The sequence below is a fragment of the Ursus americanus genome, chromosome 17 (assembly GCF_024610735.1).
Source record: "Ursus americanus isolate L20-20 chromosome 17, mUrsAme1.1.p, whole genome shotgun sequence".
In the NCBI taxonomy this organism is placed as follows: domain Eukaryota; kingdom Metazoa; phylum Chordata; class Mammalia; order Carnivora; family Ursidae; genus Ursus; species Ursus americanus.
Window position 1 is genome coordinate 14,669,566 of NC_142143.1, and position 14,483 is coordinate 14,684,048.

The following is a 14,483-nucleotide window of genomic DNA, read 5'->3' on the forward strand; positions in this document are numbered from 1 at the left end:
AATTCTCACTTGTGTGTAGGTGGCTACGCTTGCATTCAAACTCCAGCATTAAAAAAATAAACATGCCGCCCTAGGACTCATAAGGTCATAATCCTCCATATTTTGAAAACCAAAATGTAAGCAAAAAAAAAAAGGGGGGGGGAGAATGTTTTTTTTTTTTTTTTAAACAATTATCTTTGCTTATGTTGGAGTGTTTTCATTTGTCTGTCCTAAGGTGCAGCAGACCTAAGAGTGTTTGCTAAAACAAGTGGCTGATTTCAACTTACGGGTCTTAGGAACTTTCTGGATTCTGTGACATCACTCCAAACTACCTAATTCATAAACACTGTTTCCTTGACATTTTCTCCTTCACAGTATAACAAGCGTCATCTTTGCTTTCTATAAGCGGCAGGTCAGTGTCAAGGGAAATTGGATGCCTCTGAGCATGCCCCCGTCACTGACGTCGGGTCTGACATTATCATTTACAAGCAAAAGGCAAGCGAATGAGGAATGGCTTTTAGGAATTCCATATTTGCTTGTGACTCCTGTTTATTTTGAAGTTCCACAACCAACAGAAGGAAGGGATGGAGTTTTCAATAAATAGTGCTGTAAAGGTGGCTATTTGGGAAAACATGCAAATTAGAGCCTTATCTCACACCATAAGCTAAAATAATTTCTAGTTTGATTAGAGATATAGAGAAAAAATTAAAACCATAAAAGACATTTAATTGGATCTATTTCTAAGGTGTAAAAGTAATGGAAGAAATCACAGACAGAAATCATTACAGTGTTGAGGACATGAAATTGAAAACATCATAAACAAAATGGAAAGATAGACAATAAATCGAGACACGTCTGCCATACTATAACAAAGGGTTATACGTCTAATATGTAAAGAGCTCTTCTAAATGAAGAAGACAGTAAAGCTCCAATGAAAGACTGGCAAAAGGTAAGTAAAAAAAGAATAGGGAAACACATATACTGTTGGAGGGTGTGTACAAGGAAACAAAATCTCTGGGAAAGTAATTTGAGATTGAGAACCTTCAGAACGGTTGATACGTTCGAGCCACTATTTCCACTTTCAAGAATTTCCTTAATGATGAGCATAGCATAACATATAGGATTGTAGAATCATGATTCTGTACACCTGAAACTATTGTGTCCACTATACTTCAATTAAAAAAAAACTTCCCTAATGAAATAATCAGGGATTTGAACAAATGCTGTGTGTTTAACTCGGCATTGTTGATACAAGTAATCAGAAACAACCTAAATATCTAACAACTGAGGGTGGCAAACTGAATAAATAATATTACCCTTAATGGAGCCATTAAAAGTGATTTAAAAAAAGAGTATTTAATGATACTGCAAAGTACCTTTAATATAAATTATTGGAAAAGGCAAGACGTTATAAATCTCTTTTAAAAAAATAATGGAAGTGTGTGTGTGTGTGTGTGTGTGTGTGTGTGTTAGGACTCCTCGCTGCTCAGGAAGATTCTTAGCTACTATTCTTCCCCTGGAACTCACGGCATGAGCTGTCCATATGAAAAACAGCTCCATCTGTCCCTTGTGACTTTCCATCTGGGGCTCACATTGAAAACTGCTGTTTGTTTTCTCTGTCCGTGACATCTTCACCCACATGCTGTCTCTTGATTGGTAGACACACCAGCCTCTCACCATACCTCAGTCTCAGGGGCTCGGGGGGCAGCTGCCTATCTCTGAGGTGCCTCCTAGGGTTCCCCAGAATGACTTCTGTGTATCTTAAACATACCCTGAAAGTTTGGTAAAAATACTCCTGGAGCTGTTCTGTGATGCGGTAACAGAAAGGCAGGCAGAGCACTAATTTTAACCATGCTCAAAAAAGGACATGAAGGACACATGCTAAATATAAATGATGGCTATCTGGGTGATGGCATTATTTCCTTTCTGGAATAGGTCTGTTTTTCTCTATTTTCCATTTCAGCTGCAATGATCATGTGCAACTTCTATAAAGATGAACAAGGATATTTTTATATTTTAAAAATTAAGACTATAACTACATTAAAAAAAACACCCTAAGTCACCAGTAGGGGGAGTGTGTGTCCAGGGCCTGCTGCTTCCATCTTGGCAGGGGGCAGTGCACCTGCTGGAGGTGGGGGGGGGGGTCCGCTCAGACTCTCAGACCCTGTACCTGTTCGCTCATGGTGTTGATGCCGTCGGGCCCCAGCAGAGACACTGCCTGCTTCACCAGGTCAGTCCGTCCACAGTTCAGCATCCGGAAGCCCAGGTCCTGCTTAAACTTGGCTTCGATGGCCACTGCATCCAGCTTCCGAGAAGCACAAAAGCAGTCGTCGGCCCTAAGGAAGGGAGAGACGGTCAGTTGGGTGCAGTGGCTTCCCCAGGAAGTGGTCCTTGAGGACCAGGAGAGCTAGAAAGCACCAAGGATCCTTTGCATTTTTCCATGTCAACTGCCTGTTCCTAGGCTCCAATTAAAATACGGATGTCTTCATCCTTTGTCCTTCGTAACTGCCGCTTATCTGTCTTCCTCTGTGCTAAGTATGGCGAGAGCTAATATTCACTGAACGTTGACTATGGGGTAGGCACTCTGCTAAACATGAGTTAGTTTTGTTCAATCCCTATACAACCCCACAGGGCAAGTACTATCATTACCCCTCTTTTAACCATGGAGATAAATACACAGATAAAGGACTTGCCCAGGGCCACACAGCCAGCAACCTGTAGTAGACACTGTCCCAGACCCCTCTCTGTGCCCTCCCCTTGCTCATTCAGAGGGTGGAAACCAAGGAAAGGAGCCAGGTGTTCAGAATTCCTGGTTCCATTCCTGCTTCTAACTAAGCCACTTTGTGACCTAAGAAAAGGGTAAGTTTATGGGGGAACTGCCTTCTTTTTTATCGTTGGAGGAAATGAGAGGGGCTACTCTTCCAGAAAGTTTATGGCTCCGAGGCTCCTCTTCATCAATAAGGCTAGGACCTGGGGGAAAGCCCTTGAGGGGTGAACCACAAAGGCAGCCTCAGGAAGTGGGTGGGATGGGTTTGTGCTTGACTCCTCGTTGGGTTTCTGATCTATCATTCATCTCTGCTTGGGCAGAAGGCTACCGTGAAATAGGAACCCAGGGTAGGAGATAGTGGGGCTCTGGACAGGAGACAGTAAGAATTTGCTTCTGGCCACCAGGGGGAGCTGATGCAGCGAAGACAGAAACCAGAGACAAGCACGAAAGCTTGGTGTTGATGTGGGGTCTAATCGGCATGCACACCTCAGGAGCTGAGTGTTGGGCTAGGCCTCCAAGAGCCCATTTGTATGAGCACTGGGAAGGACCAAGAAAGGCCCACTGTTGACCAGGACCCTGAACTCCAGGATTAAGACCTTTTCATGGCAGGCAGGGGAGCCAAGACCACCCAACACTGTTGGAGGACTCTCCAGGGATGATTGAGGGCTCTGCAGGTGTTGGGGGGGGGGGGAGGACCAAAGGACCCTTGGCCTCAGCATCCAAGACGTGATGGGATTTATGCTATGAGGCATGATGCATGGGGCTTGAACTTGGGACTCTCACAGTGAGGGGGTTGCTAGATTTAGCAAATAAAAGTACTTTAGTAAATACTGCATGGAACAAACTTGCACTAGAACACTCTTGGCTGTTTATCAGAAATTGAAATTAGACTTTTTTTTTTTTTTTAATTTGGGAAAGGGCAGAGCCATCTGCCATGATTTGAAAAGAACACAAGGACAGACCATGGATCCCAGCATCTCCAGGGGAAGAGAGGAAACTCCCAGTGTGGTAGTGGGCTGCATCTAAGTTCCCTAAAAGATGGTCCAGGCCAAATAGGACAGAGCAAAAAAGGGTGAGAGCAACAGAGCCAGGTTCTGGGGCACATGACAGAGGCTTCTGGAGAGGGAAAGGTGGGGGTCTGCATGTGTTGTGTTGACGTGTCTGGACCCCTGATTGGGTGGGGTGTATGTACAGAACTTGGGGAGGTATCAGATTTGTCTAACGGTAGGGAAAACTTTTCTTCTAACAGACCACTATCTAGTCTGGGAAGAGGCTGATTTGTGAAATCAAGAGCCTCCTTCTTGAGAGCAAAGATGCTATGAATTGTCATTGTCAAGTGAACTTGCAGTTCCTCTCTCCCGTCTGTGTCTAAGTCCCTTCTGCTACCCTCCATGCTTGACTGACTTTCTCAATTAAGCATTTCCCCCCCCCCTGGAGTCAAGTTGAATTCCACGTGACTGGAGAAATGTGTGGGCACCATGATCGGGGGCTAGACCCCACCCCGAGTTCCCTGAGAGCCCAGACTCATAAGTCAGTAACTCCAAGAACATCAGCACAAGTGTTTACCAGCTACAGAGGCCCTTGATTTTAATTACAAAGAGACAAATGGGAAGGAAATTACTGTAGCTAAGATGGTGATGATAATAATTGTTATTATAGGAAGCTAACGTTCATTGAGTTCTTACTATTGAAATCTAAGCTCTTTCCCTGTATGAAGTCATACAGGCTTCACCAGAAGCCCACAAGGGAGGTGCTAACAGGAGCCCCATTCTAGAGTTGGGGAACCTGCCCATGTCACAGGGCTGGTAAGCAGTGAGCCCATATACCCCTGCTTTCTTGAGCACATCTCTTGGACGTCTCCCGGACCCTCACGTGTAGCATGTCCGAAATGCAACTTTTTCTTAACACGTCCAGCCCCCACCCTCCAAACCCGTCCCCCAGTCATCCCGTCTCTGGGGATGGCACCCCTGTCCACCCAGGTACTCAGACCAGAACCTTCTCCCATGCTCATGGCCATTCCATCAGCTGGATTTTGCCACCCCAACCCCAACCCCATCCACTGCTCTCTAGCTCCAAGGCCCACACACGGGTTCCAAACACTGGCCTCTCGTCTAGATAAGTGTGGTGGCCTCCCCACTGGTCTGTCAGCTTCCAGTCCGCTCTCCATACAAGCCAGTCTCTCTCTCTCTTTTCGAAAGATTTATTTATTTCAGAGAGAGAGCGAGAGAGCGAGAGCACATGCTCATGAGCAGGGGAAGGGGCAGAGGGAGACAAGCAGACTCCCCACTGAGCAGGGAGCCTGACACAGGGCTGGATCCCAGGACCCTGAGACCATGACCTGAGCCGAAATCAAGAGTCAGAGACTTAACCGACTGAGCCACCCAGGTGCCCCCAAACCAGTCTCTTACGCAAGAGTGAGCTTAAAATGTAAGTAAGACCGTGTGGTGCTTCTGCTTACAACCTTTCCATGCCTTCCCGGGTACTGAGACTAGAATTCAGCTCTGGGGCCTGGCCCACGGGCTCTGCAGGGGTGGGGCCCGCCCCCACGGCCTTCGGCAGGTGCTGCCCTCCGCTGGCCAGGGTATCTCCTGCCTTGAGGACTTCATACTTCCTCTTCCCTCTCCTGGCTCTTTGCAGCGCTGGCTCCTTCTCAGCCCTCAAATATGAGCTTGAATGTCATGTCCAGAGGAGGCCCTCTCTAAAGGAGGGTACCCCCCTTTCCTGCCTTTACATGCCCCATCTCTGGCTGATTTCACCCTTCCCTTTCTTAGCACCTTTCACAATCTGTGATTACTCCATTCTATTCTTCCTATCTGTCTCTCTGTCTATCTTACCGTTTGTTTGCTGTCAGCCTCCTGGGGGCAGGACCCCATCTATCTGGTGTGGCCTCTTACGTGCCTGAAGCACAGGGTCTTAGCTGAGAGGGAGCCACGCACCACCTACCCTTTGAGAGCAGGCCCCAGGAAACACCTGTTTTTCAAGAATCTCTCAGTCGTACAAAATGAGTAATGGTTCTGGTTACTGAATGTTACCAGCGACAGCAGGTAAGAAACATGGTCCATAAAGGCTTGTGAAAACATGGCTTTCTGTTCAACCCGGTTCGTTAGAAAATTTAACTCTGTGACATTTAAATTCCTGCAGCATTCCTGTAAACACGACTCAGAGCTCCATTTACTCTTTCTGGAAGGTCCCGGAAGCATCTGCCACGGAAGACCAATAGGTCCCCCTGGGGCCTGGGTGAAGACGTGCGCCTTCCGAAGGGTGGGACTTATTTATGCAGAAATCTAGTAAGCGGGTCACCTGGGGCTTCACTAGAAAGTGATCAACTCTGTGGTTTTCCCCTCCAGTGGCTTTCAACAATGCCATAAAAAATCTGATCAATTTAACTAAGAGGTCAGCTACGGAAGTAGTCAATTTCTCTGATTTCTCAAGGGCCTGGGCCCCAAGAGATTGGCTCGATATTTTCCACCCCTTCGAGAATGTGACTTCAGAAAGATGTTTGCCAAGAAGCCTGCAGGCCTGAGCGCAGCAAGCAATCTCGTTGCCTTTCTCCCCTGGGAAGGAGGCAGCGTTGAGGAGGGATGCTGATGCATTCTGCTCATCTCTTGATGTACTCCCAGCGATAAACGCAAGCAGGTGAGGCCTCAGACACATTTTATTCATATGTTCATTTTTAAAGCTAGCATACATGGGAGTTGTGAGCAGGAACTCTGGCTCCCAGTTCTGTTACTTAGCAGCTGTGCAGTTTTGGAGCAAGTCACTTAACCTCTCTGTTGTTCAGTTTTCTCATCTGTAAAATGAATTTATAGTAAGAATAGCTTCCTACCAGACGACAGAGCTTAGCGCATGGCTCTCATGAAATGTTAGCGATCTCACATCATAATCATTATTGTAAATCACAAAGCAAGGCGTAGACCGGAGAGAACACAGCGTATTTGGAAGGACCAAATACAGAGACTTGGAGACCGAAGAACGCTGTAGTAATAGCACTTCCTAGGGTCTCAAAATCAGACACCGTATCTAACAAATTTCACCAGAATAAAGGCAGTCCTTTTCTCAGTGGGGACACCCTGGCCCCCAGAAAGGCTGCTGTGCCTCAGCACGGTTTTGCAAGCAGACTGAAGTGATGACAGAGGTCGGGAAGGGAAGGGGGATGGGGGTCACACTTGAAGAAAGCACAGTTTCTGGAACAGTTCAACAGGCAGGAAATCGCAGAGCAGAGCCACTCAGGATGCTGGGGGCCTGCCCAGCCAGGCTCCCGGGCCTTCTTTTCTCCCTACCCCCGGGACCAATCGTGACACCCCCCCCCCCCCCAGCCATGCTAGAAGGTGCCAGGCAGTTCCCAGGCTCCGTGAGCTTGGACTCTAGGCTAACTCTGGTAAGCCTATCCCCAGGGGCGTGGGCTCAGAAGGCTGACAGCCTGGGTTTGTCACCTGACTCTACCTCACTAACTGCTTATGCTGTGCTCCTAACCCTGCACAGGTAATTTAATCTCATGCCATTTCTCACGTGTAAAATGGGGACACTAGCATTTTTACACATTTTGCCGATTTAACAAATACTAGTTCTTACCATGTACCAGGCATATTACAACTTTCTGCAAATATTAACGTGTTTAATTCTCACAATAACCCCACGAGGAAGGCATTATTGTTATTAACTTTACAGACAAGAAAAATGGGGCATAGAGAGGTTAATTAACCTGCTCGTTGTCACACAGCTAATAAGCAGGAGTCAGGATTTAAACCCGGGCAGTCTGGCTCCAGAGTCTGTCCCACTAAGCACTCTGTACAGCCCAGTTCTCAGCAATGTGCTGGCAATCACTGGGCTTCCGTGCGTGACTCTGGGATCTGAACCTCAAAGGCCCAAAGAGTCCCCACAACCATGACCTCCCCTCACCAGGAAGAAAGAAGCCATTCCTTACTGCATGCTCACTGTGAGCCAGACACCATACCGAGTGCTCAATTCCTACCACTTCAACCGACCTCTCCTTGAAGGCAGTGTTATCATTATTTCCATTCTATGGACAAGGAAACTGAGGCACAGGTCTGAGTGTTCGACACTAAAGCTTGTCTCCCATGGAGCAGGGTTCACATCCCTTTTTGCTTCATACCTGCTACCCTGGGCGGGGAACTAACCCCTCTAAGCCTCTCCTTTCCTATCTGCAAAGCAGGGAGGATAATCGTAGTCCTTAGGCCTCTATCTGTGATGGGGATTAAGAAATCATACTGTTGAGCCACTCAGCGCAGTGTGTGATGATAACCATACACAGGATGCATACTTATTTGTATTCGTATATGCACGCTACTTTGTGATTGTAGGTCCTCTTTCCAGGGATTTAACCAGGCATCTGGAGGTCCCCCACCCCCCATCTTCCCACTACACACTTCTTCAGTCCCAGGGCAGGTCCTCCCTTGCTGCCACAGCCCTTTCCAGCTGCCGTGGCGCCCGGCCCTCGCCGGGGCCTTGTCTGCAGAGCCCGTGTGTGACAGCTCTGCTCTTGCTCCCGAGGCTTCTCACTTCCCCTTCCGTGTTTGTTCTTGTTCATCTCGGTCTTACCAGCCGGCTGGCAGCCTGGGAGACGGCAACTTCCCAGGCCCCTCTCAGAGGCAGCAACCAGGGGTCGGCCTGGGGGAGGGGTTGTGGGGGGGATGGTGGAGCTGCTCTGCCCTGCTCCCATGGAAGACGCCAGTGCCCACCATCGCGGGGCCCAGGCAGGGGTGATTACCTGCTGAGCAGATGACTCTGGGGGGGGGGTGATACCGCCCCCCTCTGCTGCCTGGGCCCCAGGACCCGTGATTTGGCTTGTAACATGGTTCCAAGGCTGGCAGTCACATTAGTTGCCTTGGAACGGAGTAAAGATGTTAACAGTAGTCAGAGAAAGAGTAAAGATTTACAGTTTTCCTAACACACTGCAGTGGGTACGAACAGCGGCATTTACAGGTAGTCCCTGTGCTGAACGTTTCACAGGTGACAGCTCAGCTCCAAATAACCCACTGTCCTCTTTATTTTACAGGTGAAGAAGCCGAGACCTGGGACGTCTGTCACTTGCCCAAGGTCCCACAGCTCGTAGGCGGGAGGGCTGGCGTTCAACCCCGCCGCTCTGACTTCAGAGCCCACGCTCACATCCTGCTTAAACCCTCCCAGGAACCCCACAAGGCAGGCTTCCGGATCCCCAGCATACAGAGGAGGACGCAGTGACCGAGAGGCCTTCAGTGTCCTGCCTTCAAGTCACTTGGCTCCTTCTACCTCCATTCCAACCCAGGCTAGGGGCAATGTCGTGATTCACGCATTCCCACGCACTGTTCACCAGCAGCACGCGAGCCAGATGGGGCCCTGCCCTCCCAGGCTGCGCAGAGAAGGACATTAAGTGGGCTGTTAGCTACAGGGGTGACCACGTAATGGAAAACAGAGGTGTCTGGGAGAAAAATGAGAGGCATAACCCTAACTCCAAGTCCTAACTGAGGCTCAGCCAGCCAGCCTTTCATGTTCCTCTGTGGGATACCAGAGAGATTTATGATGTCGAGAAGGAGACAACGACGCTGATTTCATTTATCTGGACCCTCGGGAGCTCACTGAAGGGTGGCAGAGAGAACTACTGATGATATATATGCCAACACAGCCTAGTTCCTGGCTGCATAACCCTGGGCAAGTTTCCCCCTCTCTCTCTGGGCTTCCGCCTCCTCATCTCTCACATGGGGAGAACAGGACAAATGCATTTAGATTTTGTGGGGAACAAGGGAGACAGTGCACACAAACCTATTCTGGCTACTCTGGAATCCCTGGTGGCATATGGACACATGCCTAGAGAACGTGGGATGTGTGATGCTGACAGAGACTATGAACTTCTAGAAGATGTGGACATTGGTCAGCCATCTGAAATGCAACAGAAACATCACAGACACGCAACACCCCCAGTACCTCTTCAGGAATGAGGGTAATGCGTTGGCTATGAGACAACACCTAAGCCAGGGTGTGGAAAACAGGGTTAATCTCAGACACCAACTCTGATTCATTTGTATGGCGGCTGGGAGAATGGTGTGAAGGAGGGTTCTGAGGCCAGTTCTCAGCTCAGCCAGGCGAGAGGAACAACAAAGCCCCAATAAACAGTTCTGAAAGCAACTGGTACGGCGGGAACAGGGCCAGGGTAAAGGCTCAGATGAATGTGGTTTTAAGTCATGGCTGAACCACCCAACAGCTGTGTGACGTTGCATAAATCACATTTCCTCCAACAGCCTCCGTTTTTCTCATCCATAAAATGGGGGCATGGGGCTAGTCAAGCTCTTGGGTGCCTCCAAGCATGGACATTCTCTGAGTTGATCCCATGTTTTCTGGTGCTCATGAACCATTCCTTACTTTGCACCAGCTTTCCTCCCTTCCTCCATCCCAACACTTGAGCTTCTCTGTCTTTGCTCTTACGTCACGCAAACTCTTGTACGTGGCCAAGGGGACCATCTGGGAAAGACACGTGCGGCAAGGAGTGCTATCTCCCAGCATTCCTTCTCCACCCCTCTCCTTAGAGCAGTACAGAATCTTTGGCCCTCCCTGAGTTTTGGCATGGCACGTGGCTGTCGGGTTAGAAATTTCTATTTCCCCTTGTGGCCAGCGACAGCCATTTGCCTAGAGTCAACAAACAGGAGGAGGAAGGGATGCAGGAACTTTCGTGTCCTGTGGTGAGCGGGAGCCAGCTCGGACTGGCTGGGAAACCGGCTGTGTGCCTCCTCCCCACTCTGTTGGTGACATCTCCCTGCTAGCCCGAAATCAGCCATCATGGAAGTATTTACCCCATGGAATCCGGCAGGCACTACAAGCCACGGCTCCCGCTGTCCTGCTGTTGAACATTCACCAGCACACCACTGTCTACGTCACCGGCTTTTAAAAGGAACGTCGAGCCCTGGGGTAATAGCCCTATATCCCCCTCCCCAGCTGATAAGCAGACTTGCCAACATCCGAGCGCTGACCACGCAGGTGAGCCCAATGCGCTAAGGTGGCGTTGGCCAACTTTATCTTACTGAGTGAGGTCGTCACTATTTTAGGCTTTAGGCTTGAGGGTCTCTGTTGGGGCTTGAGGACAGCCATAGACAAATGGGTGTGACTGTGCTCCCCTAACATTTTATTAAAAAATACCCAGGCTGACTCATGGGCCATGGTTTGCTGATGCCTGCTCTCAAGGGACCGCAGAGCAAGAAGACGGAAGGATCTGGGGTCTTTGAGGGATCGTGTGGAGCAGAGTTGCCCCATCAGCCTGCCCTGGCTGATCTATTACATGACGGAGAAAGAAACATCTATTTTAGTTCAGTCCCTGTACTTTGAGTTACTCTTGTCATCTAACTAATACAGGAGCTAAGAAAGTAAGTGCCCCTTACGGCTACTCTCCTAACGCATCAGAACGGAAAAATACCTTGAATTGAAAGAATTGAAAGGGTCAGATTTGGCTGCGTTCTCCCATTTCCTAACTTCTTTTGTCTCTAGATAAGAATACGAGAGTCTGCAGGTCCAAGGCAGGGGTATACTCCTACCAAGTATGTAGGAGAGTAGGTTCCTGGGTTTTGTTCACAAGGGTCTGGTGACCCACAGGACAAAAGCCAGACAGTGTGCTCTGGGCATGCCTGTGGCTGCACTGGCCAGGCTGCCGGGGCGGGCAGGGGGAGGGGAGTCCTGAGGGGTGCATCAGGCCTGCAGGTGTCCCCGCTATGCCCTTCTCTAGTTTTCCAGTGTATTGGGATGAGGCGGGGGGAACGAGGCCAAGAATGTGCTGGTTGACACTTCTGTCACAAAGCAGCTCCGTGGTTCTCAAGGAGCCAAGAAGAAGGCCACATTCTGTTCTTGTTGTGAGGTGCAGGAGGTCCGACTGGAAGAGAATTTCAGGGAGCGGGGAGACACACAGGGTGTGGGGCTGAGGGGCAAACCCTAGGCCAGGGCAGTCCTAAGACCCATACTGCTGCCCAGCACACAGTTTGAAAACAGGCTGCAAATAACTTTCATGTGGGACGCACACGTGCCCAGTCCTCTCTGCTGTCTTCTGTCACGCTGGGTCCACTCGTGTGTTCCCTGCCTGGCCCTGGGCCTCTGAGTTTGGGCCCTGGAGTAGCGAAGGATGAATGTGGTTAAGTTCTAGAATCATAGATAGATATTAAGGAACTCCTATGTTAAGAATTCTTCATTAATTCATTCTGATCACCTATTATGTGTCAGACAGTGCCTCTGTACTCAAAATATTTTACTGCTTCCCTAATAATAATAATAGTAATAGCAAACACATAAAGGATTTCTTGTGTGCCAGGAACTATTTTAACTGTACATGTATATACACACGCAGATATAAACAGATCCTACACATACCTGTGAATGGATACGTGATTAAGTAGGCGTGTGTATCTACCTATAACAGATATACGTACACACATATACTCATTCACATACACCATCTTGTCGAATCCTTCCCTTAACCCTGCAGAACTTATCTGCATCTTTCAGAAGAGGAAACTGCAGCACAGAGAGGCTAAGAAACTCACCCAGGTCCCAGAGCCAGCAGATGGTAGGTCTGAGATTGGAACCAGGCAGACTGTTGCTGGAGCCCTGCTCTTCCCCCCCCCACCCCTACCCCCTGCCTGTCTGTGCTATGGAGGTCTTCCACGTTCCCTTAGATGCTATTCAGACGCTGCCTGGCTCACTGCTAGATGCCACGTCCTGGGCCGGGGGCCAAAGAAACATAAATTCCCACTCACAGCCCTCAACCTCGAGGCCTTCTTGCAAATGCCCTCTGGAGAGTTCCCCATCACCCAACCATTTCTTCTTCCTCACCGTTCCAGCCAACGAGGCCCGCTGCCCATGCCACACACACATCTCCTTCCTGCTTTCTTGCCTGCACGCGTGGTGTGCCCTCACCTCAGATCCTCACCCTGTATCCTGCTTTCCTTCAAGTCCTCCGGCAGACACGAGTCCCACTCAGCAGCTTCTGGCTTGCAGAATCCCAGAAGGTCGGTGCTGGACTAGAGCACTCAGGCCAGGTCCTAACCTTGCTAAGATCAGGATATGAGAGGCCTGGGAAGCATTAACCAATCTGAAGGGGTCCCAGAGGAGCAGACTCCATGTCTTCCTCTAAGGTCATTTAGCAAGTCTCTCTACGGATACCTTTAGACTTGGGTAGAGCAGTGATTCTCAACCAGGGGTGCCTCTGTCACCCAAGGGACACCTGGAAACGTCTGGAGACAGTCTGGGTGGTCACAGGTAAGGACGTGCTGCTGGTGTCTGGCAGGTAGACAGATGCTGCTGACAGCCTATGATGCACACCGCACCCCCTCCCCCCACCAAATAAAGAATAATCCAGCCCCAAATGTCTACAGTTGAGAGAGGCTGAGGTTGAGAAATCCTGGTGGAGGGTAATCACATCTTTTTGCATCATCTCTTATAGACCAAGCAGTTCCCATTACGGGATTCTGTAAGCGTGACCATAAAACGGTGCCTTCAGAAATGAATTGTGAAATGACAATTCAGAGGACGATGGGCCTGACTTGGATACAAGCCCCCGGCCCCCCCTGCTCAACACACTTTCCCAAAAAGCCAAATTCCCTTTCATACTTCCAGGCCCCCAGCTGATGAGTTTTTCCTCTCTTTGGGGTAGCGGAAAGGTGAACAAATGGAGACTGAAGTAAGTCACACCACGATCTCCGCCCACCTTTCTAAGGAAAAAAACTGTATTATCACAGCAAATGGGACATGTAATGGTGCAAAGTTCCTAGGAGAGACCTTCGTCCAAAAATTGTGTCTATTTGCTCTTTAGTGCTGCTGCCAAAGTACAGAGAAGGGCCGGCTCACTAACCGCCTCGGATGAGGTCACGGAAGTAGGATTCCACGTCCTCCTCGCGGCCAATCTTTTCCGCCTTGTGAGAGGTCCCCAGGGGCCTGGAACCTTTCTCCTCCTCCGAAGTAGATGGCCAGTTAGTGGCAAAACCCACTGCGTTCGCCCTCCCGCAAAATAGAAATTCTGGGTCTGTTCAAATATGTGAAAAAAGATCTCTCTCAGATGCAAGGGCTACAAACGCCCAGGAGAATGATACTCGCGCGCTCATTTCCGAACGTGCTGTCGTGTTATTTTGAGTAGAAAATAATGAGGCATCGTCACACGGCTCTTGCTTTGGCATCATGGCTTATTTTAAAAGAGTCGAAAATGAGGCCTATCCTTTAGAGAAAAGAGTCACCCCTAATTCTGGCAAGCCCTTAATGTATCCCTTTTTGGCAGAGGCTGGTTATTGTCCCCCAGAGAGTCCTTTATCTCCTTCACGTATCGTTGTAGGACCTGAATGTTTAGCTGGGCACACGGCTGCCCAGAGAAAGATGACAGTCCCCCAGTTTCCCTGGCAATCAGATGCGGCCACACGACTAAGTGCGCATCAGCAGGGGGAAGGGAAGTGATGTGTGCAGTGTCTGGGGTCTGCTCTATCCTTCTACTCTCCCTCTTCCCACTAAAGAGAGGAAGTCCCGGTGGGTGGGCTCAGCCATATCAGGCCATGCAAAGGAAGGTATCACCCATGGGATGGCAGAGCGACAAGACGGAAGGTGCCTGGGTCCCTGGCACGGCGTTGCCATAACAGCCCCAGACTGCTCACGCCTGGACCGTTGTATGATGGAGAATTTCAAACTCCCGTCTTATCCAAACCACAGGTATTTTGCAGATCTGCCATGGCTAATGAATCTGTATCCTAATGAATCCATGCCGCAAATGGGGTTTTAAATT

The 14,483-nt window shown here is 49.3% G+C and overlaps 1 protein-coding gene across 3 annotated transcripts in view; it reads right to left on the reverse strand.

The window, feature by feature from the left end:
* ABTB3 (ankyrin repeat and BTB domain containing 3) overlaps positions 1-14,483 on the reverse strand; it is a 299,425-nt gene that overhangs the window by 45,356 nt on the left and 239,586 nt on the right. For all 3 annotated transcript variants that reach the window (XM_087868780.1, XM_087868779.1, XM_087868781.1), the window contains one exon: positions 2,150-2,315. In XM_087868780.1, coding sequence (XP_087724906.1) covers positions 2,150-2,315 — 166 coding nt within the window. The remainder of the gene's footprint in view (positions 1-2,149; positions 2,316-14,483) is intronic.